Raw genomic sequence first — 13,205 nt, forward strand, 5'->3', positions numbered from 1 at the left:
ACCAAAAACACCACGAGAGCAGCTCTAGTGCAATTTTTGGTCTTTATTTTGGTTAGATCATAAGATCATGATTTGAAGGATTTTTGTTTTATTGAAATGCTTTTATGTTTGTGCCTACTCATTTTTTGCTTTCTTACTTTGAAGTCACATATTTATGTTGTATTTAAATTAATGTCACTTGTTTACACTTTTTTGGGGGGCAGTATTTAAATTTAATACTTTATATGAGCTTTCTATATTATATTTCATATTTTGAGTTCTTTTATTGTATTTCATTTTCTTAAAAGTATTTCTAAGTATTTTGAATATGAATATTGTTTTATGTAAATAAAAAAACGTGTGCTGTGAATATAAGTACATTAGCAGACAATGCAAATACTGTGCAGAGATGCAAGGGGGCGCCACCTAAAATCTTACTTAGGGCACTAAATTGGTTAGGGCAGGCCTTATCTGGGAGATTGATACACTGACAACAAATCTGTTGTGTATTTAGTTCTAGTGAAAATGTCGACAGCAGGGTTTGGGACCAGCTGACTGATGGACTTTTTTGGCAAATTTGTGAAGACTCTGTCGCAGTAGTCAATTCTACTAAAGATAAATGCATGAATGAGTTTTGCTAGATCCCGCTTGGACATTAGTTATTTAATCCTGGAGATGTTTTTTAGGTGATAAAAGCTGACTTTATAGGTTCAGGTCTGAAAACATCATGACACTTAAGATGTCAGCCACAAGCAGTGCTTTCTATCAGTACTAGCTGAAGCTGTGAGGTAAATCTGGATATTTTTTTCTTTGGTCCGAAGATTATTCCAAATTTTGATCTGTTATGAGCATCTAACCAACACTCTGACGGGTTCATAATCACCTGGTGACATTGCAATGTAAAGCTTTGTGTCGTCTGCATAGTTATGGTAACTGATCTGGTTGTTAGCCATAATCTAATCCAATGGGAGCATGTAAGTTCAATAGGTGGAGCCTCAGCATGGAGCCTTGTGGAACCCCACATGTGATTTTTCTGATATGTAGAAGCCCCTGTCCTTCAGGTAGCAGTTAAACCAATCCAGTGTTGTACGAGAAAGGCCGACCCAGTTTTTCACACACTCTAATAAAATCAACAGTATCAAACACTGAACTAAGGTGCAATAATACCAGCACTGTGTTTTTTCCAATGTCTGAATTTATACGGATGTCATTGAACACCTTAAACAGTGCAGTCCTTGTACTGGAATCCTGCAGAGAATCCTGACTGGAAGACATCAAAGCAGCCGGTCAATGTTATAAAAAGGCAATCAACCTCACAAATGACCCTAAACTGCTTGAATAGGGGGAAATGAGGGATATGTTTATGATTTGAATCAAATCAGAGTCTTAAGCAGGCAAAACCTTTTTAATAAAACCTGTAAAACATCAAGTCAGCATGAAGATGAGCTCAGCTGCTGAACAGTTTTGCATCTCCTTAAGCAGGTGGATTCACGAAAACCTGTGTACAACTCGATTTGAATCTCAGGAAAAGATGGTCACTAAAATCAGCTCCTTCTCAATCAGAGTAGAGGCAGTCTGACTCAGTCCAGCAACCACAGACCTCTCCAGAGGGATTTGGCTGTGACTTAATGTAACTTTCAACTTAAAGCTGGCATGTCTAGTCTTACGCGGCCACAGGCCACTTGCAACAGGAAATTGGACAGGCGCCGGCTCCTTAAATAAAATTTCACTGCAGGAGTGCGTGTGATATCAGAGGGGAGTCGCTCCTATTACACCGATGATATTGATCTCAATAAAACTGTAGCACTGCTGCTCTGTCTTTTAAGCACTTTCAAAATTTTTTTTTTTATTTCTTCATCAAAATATTTAGTTTCAGGCATGCAGGTGGCGCAGCGCTTATCGCGCACGACCCATGTACGGAGGCCTTAGTCCTCGATGCGGCCCACCCAGTTTAGAATCTTACCTGTGGTCCTTTGCCACACATCTCTCCCCCCTCTCTCATAACCTCTTTCCTGTCTGCCTACTGTCAGCTTTGAGCTGTGAACATGTGAGCTTCCTGTTTTACTCTAAGAAAGGGCTGTCCTACAGCTTTGACTTATATAACCTTATACAGCAGATTTCTTTGTCAGTACTCAAAATAGCCAGCCATTTTCCGCATTAAGCGATGGAGGAAATTTATGTCAATGTAGAACATGTGAAACCTGTTTGCCAAATTACTAAGTCTCAGATCGAAGGTAAGAACGATCGGATAGAGAAATGTATGATGTATTTTATGATAATTTAAGACCAAAATGAATTAAGATAATATTCATTTTGTTTTTTCAGGTTCAAGTAGCTCCAAGAAGAGGCCCTTCCTGGTTGTTATTATATTTCTGGGAATCCTGAATGTTTTACTGCTGGTTGGACTCATCGTCCTTGGTCTCCACTATGAGTCTTGTTCTAGTCATCTTAAATATGGTAAGAGTAAACCGTCTTTTGCTGTAATCAATGAAACAATGAGACTGATTGACTGGGTTTAAAAGAACACACAGAATCCACACAGAATTTTGCAGTGCCTTCCAGGTTAGCCATAAAGTACGCTGTATGCTACATGACTTTCACTGATGTTAAGTCTAAGACTGTCTGGCATTTTTTAGATTACAGAAACAATACTTTGTCATTTTCAATCCAAATGTACTTTCCTGCCATTTTAGATAGAATTGTAATAATACCCTCACTACTCAAAGTATTTATTAGTGTTGCACAGATACCAATACCAGTATCGGGCAGGGCCCCAATCCAGCACTAAAATGATGGTATCGGTATCGGCGAGTACTAACAAATAGGGCAACGATACCATTTTGAGAGCCAAAACTTAATCAACTATTGTCACCCATTCTAGGTAGGCAAAAAAATGTTCTACTGGATTCACTTTGTATTAGTCTTTTTCCTGCTTCACAAAGGTAGGCAGAAGATAGACAAAGAAATGATGGAAATTGTTTTACATCCAAGTAGTATGCAGTTTTTAATATATACACACACACATCAATTTCAAATATATGGTGTCGGTATCGGCCGATAGTGCACAGCCAGATATTGGGTATCATTATCGGGGCAACACTAGTATTTATATTTTCTCTTTCAGTGTGAATTATTTTTAAATTATGAGACATTAAGATGACACGAGTTATTAACATAAAAATACATGTTTTTATTTTCTTTTAACAAACATGTAATTGATTTATTTCAGCTTGGGACTTGGCAGTAGGTCTCTCTAACATCAATGAAAATCTTACCGACCGTCTCCAGGACAGCAACAGCAAGCTTTACTCCATGACTGAAGAAAGAAACCTGCTTCATGCTAACCTCACTGAAATGATGAAAAAGCTGAACAGGCCTCGAGGTTTGTTAAAAAAGGACAAAAAATGATCATGTAACTCTGGATGAAATGTATAGATATTTTTGGGTTGTTGGTCAGCTTAAATTCTTCAGTTTTTGTTTTTTTTTGTTTTTTGGAAATAAAATGTAAAGGAAAACTAATTGTGCTGCAACCCTAAATTTTATAATCCCATTTCAATATGTGTGTTTATTGCCTCCAAAGTTTTAGATAGAAGCCTTTGAAGACAGATCAACATTTAAACTTAGCTCCTTTTGTAAATAGATTAATACATTTTTTTTATCAAAGTCAAAAGAATTGTATTTCAAAAAGTAAATATTTCATTGTTGATGTTCAGTGTAAGCCTGACTTGTATTTTTTAGATTGAGTGAAGAAAGAAACCTGCTGCATGCTAAACTCACAGAAATGATGAAAAAGCTATACAGGTCAAGGTCAGGTCAGGTTTCTCAAAAAAGAACCAAAACAATTGTGAAAAGGCTGGATGAAATGTATAGATATTTTGGGTTGTTGGTCAGCTTAAGTTCCTCCGTCTTTTTTAAACAAAATGTAAAGGAAAACTCATTGTGCTGCAATGACTTTCATAATCCCGTTTCAATCTGTGTCTATTTCTTCCAGTTTTAGATTAAAGCCTTTGAAGACAGAACAGAATTTAAACATAGCTCCTCTTGTAAATAGATTAATACATTGTTTAACAAAGTCTAAAAAATGGTATATAAAAAAACTAAATGTTCCATTGTTTTCTTGCAAAAAAAAAAACGTGTTCAAATGAAAAAAAAATGCATATCTTTTTTCTCCTTAGGTAAAATATGTCCTACAGGATGGTCTAAGTTCGGTTGCTCCTGTTACTTCCTCTCTACAAAGAGAGGTTCCTGGGATGAAGGAAGAAAGGATTGCATAACAAGAGGAGCAGATATGGTGGTGATAAATGATAAAGAAGAACAGGTACTGTGGTCATTGTTACATTAATATTCCACTATAATTTCCCACTATGTAGCTCATTAAAATTTTTTCACAAGAACCCTAAATAAAGAAAACACAAATATATGCACAATTGTTGTTACGTTCCTGATAAAAATTTGAGGTTTGACCAAATTTACTTCTTGCTTTGTCAACTCTGACTAATAAAGAAACAATGGAAGGTGGCCAAGAGGCCAGACAGATCTCTTTCACGATGCAATTGCTTGCAATTTTGTCAGAAAGCTCTTTAGGTCTAGATATAACTCTGCTCTGAAATACAAAAGAGGGGTGAACTGGTATAAAGTGTTCTTAAATGCAGCCCAAGGATCATGAAGGTTGCTGATTAATTTCTCATGGTTGGTCTCTGACCGTCCCTGACTTTCCATGTTTTGGCTAAGAACAGCAACAATGAGCCTGCAAAGTTAAAAACATACCAGGCCTATCTCTTTCACAAACAGTTAGGGGGCTGAACATCACTCAACCTCCTTGGTGGAATCAAACATTCAGGGATGGGTTTTTTTCAACCTACTCAACAGGAACAGAAGGTTATGCCAGAGCTACAAGTGATCTGAAGGTTGCTGAGGTTTGTTTGCCTAAAGGTTCTGGAAGAGGGTCACTCTGGTTACCCTGGAAGACAAGGAAGCAAACTATCAGAAGTAGATCCAACTCACATTTCTCAAAAGCTCCAAGAATAGCTGGGCAAACATTGATCCAGAAACAGTGGTACAAGTTTGCATGGTCAGAAAGAGCTGGTAAATGAGCGGGGCGAGGAAGAGAATTACCCTTGGGGGGTCATCGTGATGGCTGTTGCTGGATGACTTTCTTTGGAGACCTAAGGCAGAGTTTTGGCTGTTGCTGCCAACACTTTGATGTTGGTGATATGACACGAGACTTTAACTTTGACATATTGACTACAAACAGAAGCTCTGGAGCATAATTGACTTGATGCTGAGGGTGTCATAATTGAAGGTGACTCTGAACAAGAGAACTACAGAGGCAGGTAGTAGGTTAAAAGGTTTATTGAAAAAATGTAGTGGGTATGAACAAGAAGTTGTATGGTCTGGTCTGCTTTTGTTCTTCTGGGCTTCTGCTGAGAAGATGAGGAGACTGGTGAATGAATGGGAACTGTTGCTGTAGGAATATGCTGGGCTGACACTCACTGTAGAGAGGCTGGGGTCCAATCTTGGGGGGGGGAGTGTCTCCAGTGGTGCGAGTGCTGACCAGTACTCTCTCCCTGGTTGATGGTTCGAGGGTGGACAGGCAGGTGAGCGCAGGTAGGAGGGCTAAGCGGTGGATAAGACCGAGATCACTCTCGGGTTCCTGGTTGCGTTGAAACGGGGATCCAAGGTCTGTGTTTCCAGGCTGGGTCTCAGGGTCAGAGACAGAGGTTCTCTAAGAAAAGGTTAGAGAGCAGAGTTTAGGCTAGGGTTTTGAGTCACAGGAACAAGGTCTAGTTTGGTCTGTACCAATGCAGAGGCGTTAACGAACTGATGCCCTCCTCCTGGTTCCAGCTCTATTAAAGCTACAGTGTGTAATAATTACAGAGATATACAGTCAGAAATGTAATATATTATACATAACTATGTTATTTATCATCATCTACGAGCTCAGCCTCTTAACCTTAATATTTGCGTTGCCTTAGAATTCGTTATTTATAATTACACAGGAGCGGGTCTCGCAGCCATGGAGGCAGACATCTTAGCGCTACGGCAGCGCAGAGCCAACAAACTAGCGATTGCGAGATCGCCCATTACGCTCGAAAGTAACTACGGCAAGTTGAGAGAGATGAACTGAGACGGTACTGAACAAACAGACAAATTAAATACTATCTGTAAAATTATCTATGTAAACAAACCTCATCACTTGAGAAGGTAGGTGATGCGGACATCGTGGAAGACATTTTGTCCCGTAACGCTCGCCGTAATGTTGGGGGGGAGAAGCGGTGGGGGGGAGATGTTCATATTGCTGCAGTCTGCAGTCTGGACGTTAGATGTCGCTGAAAATTATACACTGTAGCTTTAAGAACGGTGGTAATCAGCTCAGATGTAGTGCACCTGCCCGTCCATCCCTGCTGAGGAGAGAGAGAGAGAGAAAACCTGGCCTGCAGCCAGGGCCCGGAGTATGACAGAGGAAGCCAGTAGTTGTTTTGATGATTGTGACATACAATCAAGGGATCCTGAGTGGATGTAGTTAGTTAAGTAGGGGATTGCTGATCAGATGATTCTATGCCTGTAGTGCATGGAGCTTTGGGCTACTCAGCAGTCGTGTCTGAAGCATTCGAGATGCTGGTATGTAGCATTGTGGCGTGGATCCCAAACCTTCTTGCAGTAAAACAACCCTCTCATCTCAGTCTTCTTATGGGTTTAAATCCCCATTGATGTGTGGGATTGATGTGTTCTCTGGGTACTCCAGCTTCCTCCCACAGCTTAAATGTAAATGCAAATCCATGAGCGTATGCAACTAGATAGATAGATCTGCAGTAGAGAATCCCAGTAATCTGTTTATTCAGAAGTGTATTGTTCATGTATATTAACATGGTATGACTATCTTCTACCTACCTCCCACTAATACTTTGTGTATGATATTACATATACAGGACTTTATGTCCAAGTTTTCAAAGGACGTGCCTTGGATTGGTGTGAGCGACATCGAAACTGAAGGTTCTTGGAAGTGGGTGGATGGGACCTCTATGAATCTTTCGTAAGTGTTTACTTTTTGGGGTTACTTGCAACAGTGACATAAGCAATATTTAAGTTCCAATGAGCGTGTTACTGTTTCATGAAACTTATCAGAAAATTATGGAAAAAAAGGTGTATTTTGTTAAATTCATCAGCTTTTTTTGCCCATTTCTTTAAGTAAATAGAGGTTAATTTAGAAAAGTTTTAATGTACTCGATTCGGACCCGAGATGCAACCACGACAAGTCGGCGACGTTTAAAGTATTTATTGAAAAAACAGGGTTTAAACAGCGCTGGCTCTCGGGCGTGCAGCTCTCGATAATGGGCCGGAACGTCCTAGAGGGGGAGGGGCAGGTTAGAGGCTTCAGATGCAGGTTAGGAGGAGTTGACGAAGGACTAACCTGGTAATGAGAGGAGCCAGAGCGCTGTGTGCAAGCCTGAGACAGGCAGGAGGAGGAGGCAGACCATTGAGCGGTCGACAAACTGTGCGAGCTTTCCAGGGGCTTTAGTCCAGAGGCAGTCCAGGCTCGGTAACGGGGTCCAATAAGGCAGCAGAGGTACAGGAGGGTGTAATCCAGTAGATATTTCCGTATCCAGTTCCAGGTCCAATCTCATGATAAACACAGAGTAAAGGGGGCAGGCAGGCCCAGGTACTCACAAGCAGAAAAGGGTTCAGAAGCACGGGTGGTCAATCCGGAATCCAGTATTAGGACTCGGAGAGGCAGAACAATCCAGAGAGGGATCAGGCAGGCTCAGAATCAGGGGACAAAGACAGGTCGGTAGGCAGGCAGACAGGTTCTCAATGTTAAAGGCTGGAAGGTTCTTACTGGGCTGGCTTGAAACGATCTGGCACTGGAGACAGATCAGAACGAAGCTTATATGCAGGTGGCGACAGGTGAAAGCAGTAGAGGTTAGTTGCAAGGAGGGTGGAGACTGAACCAGAGTGAAGCAGAATCAGCTTCAGTGCCAGGATCATTACAAAAGTAGAGTATCCATGCTTACTGTTGTGGAACTGAACCAGAAAGTAATAAATATATTAATAAATATATTAAAGAACTAGAACTGGGAGTTGTAGTTGATTAATAGGCCATTAAAATTCAGGGGGAAACCCAATTAATATTATTAGTTAAATAATTATAACTGTTATCTGCTTATTCACCAAGGTTCTCAAGACTATTAATTAATGATGGACTTCTTGACCAGCTATTAACTGTTTACTGCATGAGTAATCACAAGAGACCACGGGTTGAAACATTAGTACCTTTATTACCTAATAATTCGTATTACAATATTATCGTATCTAATTACTACGCAAACACTGAATGCTGCTAAAAATAAGAAACAAGGGAACGAAAAGCTCATAAAAACTGAAAGAAGGCTTATACGAGTCCAAGAGTCTCTGGGAATATCCAAGTTTTAAGGTTTGTAGGTTAATACGATTAATGTGTCCTTTACAATAGCAGCAGATAAATGAGAATAGCAACATTTGAACATGATAATAACATTTGAAAGTGTCCTTTATAATAGCAACAGATAAAATGTGGATAGACTCTGACAGAGATGTTAACTGCAGTCATAACAGTGAAGTTTCTTTCAGTTTATGGCAGAAAATAAATAATGACTCAGGAATGCATTAAACTCTGATGAAGCTGAAAACCCATTAGCTTAGCTGGCCCCAGAGGTTCTGGTACTGGTCGGTTCCAACCAAAACACAGAGAGGGTTAACTCACTATTTAGCAGATAGCTTCAGCAACACATGACTTGTTCGGTCTGTAGTGAGCATCAGCATTCAGTTAAACCTTTAAAACCATTAGCAGTGGAATCAGAAAGCTTATTTTAAATAAACACACCAACACGTCTATCTATTCTACCTATAGCTCACCCAAGCAGAGCACTTATTAAGCATCAGATGTAAAGAAGAGAGAAGGATGCAGTTATTGTTTTTGGTTGAGTGGAGGGAAGGCCTTCAGCTCGGTCGGGTTTCTGCAGGCCCGTCTTCCCTCCAGTCCATCCGTCCAACGGCAACTTGAAAGAGATTTGGATCAATCCGATGTAAAAATAACTCCAGGCAGCACGGGACGTCTCCCTTGGTTAGGACGTAGCCGTGGCTTGTAGTACCTCTGCGGCGCTGCTCCGTCCCTCCGTCTCATAGGCAGTCACAGTCACAGTCCGGCTTCTTTGGTAAACAACGAGCGTTGTTCGGTGGTTAGCAGAGCTGGATTAGCTCTTCTCTGTTTCTGCTGCAGCAGGATTCAGGATACACTGCATTCAGCTCCTTCTGAATTGCAGGAAAAAGGCAGTCTGACTCAGTCCAGCGAGCTCAGACCTCTCCTGAGGAATGTGGTTGCTACGTAGCATAGCCAACAGCTGGACGCGCTCTGTTCTAGCCTTAAGCTGCGCTTAGCCACCGGCAAAATAGGACGCTAATATGGGGAGCTGGTGTTTTTAAAACCTACGCCAGTGGGTTGTGTCTTCAGAGCGGTGTCGTTCTGGTCACATCAGAGAGAGTGGAACGTAACAAAAGAGACAGTGTAGCGTCCTTTACAGTGAATAACTAAGAATGAGTAAAAAAAAATGCATTAAAATGTACCAGCTTGTAGAAAAACGGAGTTAGCTGAAATAAATCGTGGCTGTCCACATGTATATGTGTGGCTGACGATTAGGTGGCTTGAGGCTTACAATGCTAACCAGTCAAACCATACCACCCTGACTCTTCAGAAAAAAAGAAAAATAAACAGACAGATCATTCAGTCATGCTACGTTCAGCCGTAGCAAATTAGCCTGTGCCCCGAGCTGACAGAACAGTCGTCATGGGCGTAGTGTGGCTGATTGACAGGTCGAATCACGGAAGGTGGAGACGATTGGAGAGAGACAGAAAGAGAAAGAGAGAAAGTGAGAAATGGCTGAGAAATGTTTAACATCTTACTGCTCTATAAGTAACTGACAATAAGGGGCAAATAAAAAATCCTATTTGGTTATGCTTGTTATGTAATAGTTTTTACACTGTGGAATGACTCACTTTTATCTAAATCTTCCAGATTTTGGAGAGACAATCAACCTGATAATTGGAAGGGTGATGAAGACTGTGCGCAGTATATAAATAAAAAGTGGAACGACATTTCCTGTGCAGCTTCTCTGAAATGGATCTGTGAAAAACTACTGTGATGGATTGCCTGCTGTTAATGTAATTTAAACATTATAATTCTCTTAATTAAAAGTATAGTGTAGGATTTTCGCAAATTTCTGAAAAGGCCGGCGCTCTCTACGTTACAAAAAGAAATTGCACATGCTCAACCCTGTACCTGCTCCTGAGAGGGAACGATAATAAAACACGAGTGAGAGCATGCATGAGTCCATTTCTCGTTGTGCATGCTCTGTTTAAAAGTTGCTGTTTGCATCGCTCATACAAGCTTACTTTCTTAAAGAAGATAAGCACTTTTTCCACTATGTCAGTCTAACCACTGTTAAGTGAAAACGGGTACGAGCACGTAGGACGGCCTTACTTAAACATATCACCAGAATGATTGACAGTTAGGAGGACCACTTATTGTCAGGATCGCAGCCCTGGTAGCTGATCTGATTACTCACTTCATTCACCTAATGTTCCCTCCCTGCGCTCTAATTATCGTTCATCTTATTCACCTGCTCCCTCTGCTTTATATGGTTCAGCCCAGCTATCGGGGCCAGATCATTATTCTTAGTTTTTTGTGTTACTTATCCATGTTTTCTCTGTGTAATTTAATTTTTGTTTAGTCCTCGGTTCTGTAATGATCTTGTCATTGATGTTGGTTTTTCTCTAAGTTTTCAGTTTCAAGTTCATCCAGGTTTTTCCTTGTTCTCTAGCTTCATTGGTGTGTTCTAGATTCATTTAAGTTTCTTAGTTTTTTCTTTGTCTGTCCTCTGTTGTCCCCTTGTGTTTTCTTTTCCCTTGGCTTCCTCATCAGCCCTAGTCACACCTGCTCCTTATCAGATCATTAGTCCTACCTTTGTTCAGTCAGCCATAAATACACTCCCTCTGCAGTACCTCTTTGCTGGTTCCTCATCTTACTTTTTCTCACCCTGGCACCTTGATGGTTTTCCCCTGATGTCTCCATGGTTCTGGTTTGTGTTTTATTTTTATGTTGTATTTTTGGATACCTGTTTTTGTTTAACATTTTTAAGTTGGATTTTTTGCATTCCTGTTTTTGCTGCCTGATATTTCATTAAACATTTAAAGAACTCACCCCTGCCTGTCAGCATCTGCATTTGGGTCCTCACAAAAACCTCCAAACAAATCATGACAGGGTCATGTTCCCATCCCCGGAGGCTAGTGGATTGAGAGGGTTTGTTGTTTGTCCCCTGTCTTTGGATTGTGTCCCCGCTCTTCTCCGCTGCACCCACAGGGTTTTCGCTAGGCTTGCGGGGGCGGCCAGTTTTATTTCCTGTAATCCTGGCTCAGAGGTTAAGTACAGTTTAAAGTTCGGCAGTTATTCTGGTACCATGTCTTGTCTATATTCCTTTCTACCAGTGAAGCTGCCTCTCTCCATCTGAGCGTGTCTATCTGAGCTCACTGCTGCACTCATTGGAACTCTGAACATGCCTGAATGCTCGGTAGATTCCTGGAACCCTGGATCTGTCTGTTGCTGTGCCCCTGGTTGGGCTACGGACTCCTGGATATCAGAATGGTCCTGTTCTGAACTGTTTCCCTGACCCTGATTGACCTTCTGCCTGCTCACTGGGACTGTTTCACAGAGGACACTCTGGATGGCTCAGCGTCACATCATGTTGGCAGTGCATCGGCTGATCCTGCCTTTCGTGAGAGGAGGGACTGAACTGGTGAACCTGAGTGCCAGTGCCCCGCCTCCCTCACAGCCGTTGCAGGTCTGCTGATCCACAGCAGCCCACGTTTCTTTTCATTCTGTCTCTGTTTTATTTATTTATTTTTTTGTTATTAAACTTTTTGAAACTTCCCACTGTTCTAACTCCAACATCATCCATTATACCTTTAAGCTCTTATGCTCACAGAATCATTCATATATGTGAATCAGACTGTAGTTTTGCTCACTGTGTTTATACATTACTTTCTCTGTTCAAGGTTTGTTTTAAGTTATTGTTTATTAAAGATTTCAACAAAAAATGATGATTGTACTTAATATTTATTTAATATAATAATTTAATTTTGTGTTTATTATTAGACTGTCATATATTCCTCTTCTGTCTCCAGATGCGCTGAAGATGTTTCTCTGTACTACACCTTAAGTCCTCCTGTTGCCTCCAACTCAGCAGCACAACCCAGTAGTGCTGAAGCAGCCTCAAACAGTCATCATGTCGCTCCAGTAGACCCGACTGACTGACCCTATCCTCTAACCCGTAGGTCTCCAACAGGGGGTCCGTCTGTTTTACAAAAAGGATAACAATAGATAAACGAGAGATGTTACTGGCTGAGGCTGAGAGAAAAGGGTGGTGTGACATTCTACACCGATTAGTGGCAATAATTTAGTCCATAGCTGAAAGAAACATGGGTTTTAGGCAGTCCTCGAGTTGAGAGGTGATGACATCCCCCTTCTTAAAAAAAATCTGAAAAACCATCCCCCTTCTTAATGACCATCCCCTGAGTCATTTTGTTACTGAATGTGTAAATGTCTACTATATATTAATAGTAAATGCAATAATATTGCCCTTTCAAGATTTGGCAGGCTGTGCATTTTCCAGTAACCTGACCAAATTACGGTTGCCCAGAGGGCACATCCCATTTCATTCTTGACCTCAGTGGCGCAACCTGCGGAGCAGGTGACGGTGTTCTGAACAGCATCACGGCCAAGCAGCAAATACAACACGATTTGAGGGAATGTGAAAATAAGAAGGGGAGGGAATCTTCGGGCAGGTTCTAAGTTTAACAAATAAAGTGTCCGAAATGATCTAGAATGGTGTTGATAGCAAAATCGGGAACTGGCATCCACTGTGCAAAGAATTTATTCATCGCACACTGACTGTAGGACATCAACTGAAACATGTCTCTACACAAGTACAATCCTATTAATTGGAATTTATCTGTCCACCAAAACTATAAATTTTAAGGCATCCATATATAATAAATATGAAAACATTAAGAATATGTTTTAAATTTCTCTTTTCGTTTTCATATTTCAATACGTTTTATCATCAATGGGCGTATGTTTAATGTGATGCGCACTCCTGCAACAGGGGAGGGTCACAACAGATGAAACCCGGAGAAGA

General features: G+C 40.9%; 1 protein-coding gene across 1 annotated transcript; it reads left to right on the top strand.

Moving 5' to 3' along the window:
• Positions 1-2,107: 2,107 nt before the first annotated feature.
• LOC119791366 (CD209 antigen-like protein C) lies at positions 2,108-10,373 on the top strand. The gene is made up of 6 exons (XM_038297436.1): positions 2,108-2,213; positions 2,305-2,436; positions 3,209-3,361; positions 4,155-4,297; positions 6,909-7,012; positions 10,028-10,373. The coding sequence occupies exons 1-6, from the start codon at positions 2,144-2,146 to the stop codon at positions 10,152-10,154; spliced, it is 729 nt and encodes a 242-aa protein (XP_038153364.1). The 5' UTR covers positions 2,108-2,143; the 3' UTR covers positions 10,155-10,373.
• The last annotated feature ends 2,832 nt before the right edge of the window (positions 10,374-13,205 follow it).

The sequence above is a fragment of the Cyprinodon tularosa genome, unplaced genomic scaffold (assembly GCF_016077235.1).
Source record: "Cyprinodon tularosa strain WSP-4 unplaced genomic scaffold, ASM1607723v1 ctg388, whole genome shotgun sequence".
NCBI lineage: Eukaryota > Metazoa > Chordata > Actinopteri > Cyprinodontiformes > Cyprinodontidae > Cyprinodon > Cyprinodon tularosa.

Bases quoted from the DNA above. Each gene is read 5' to 3' on its own strand.
- LOC119791366 (XM_038297436.1), top strand. From the start codon at position 2,144: ATGGAGGAAATTTATGTCAATGTAGAACATGTGAAACCTGTTTGCCAA. The intron at 2,214-2,304 runs GTAAGAACGATC...TTGTTTTTTCAG, and splicing joins TACTAAGTCTCAGATCGAAG to GTTCAAGTAGCTCCAAGAAG. The intron at 7,013-10,027 runs GTAAGTGTTTAC...TAAATCTTCCAG, and splicing joins GGGACCTCTATGAATCTTTC to ATTTTGGAGAGACAATCAAC.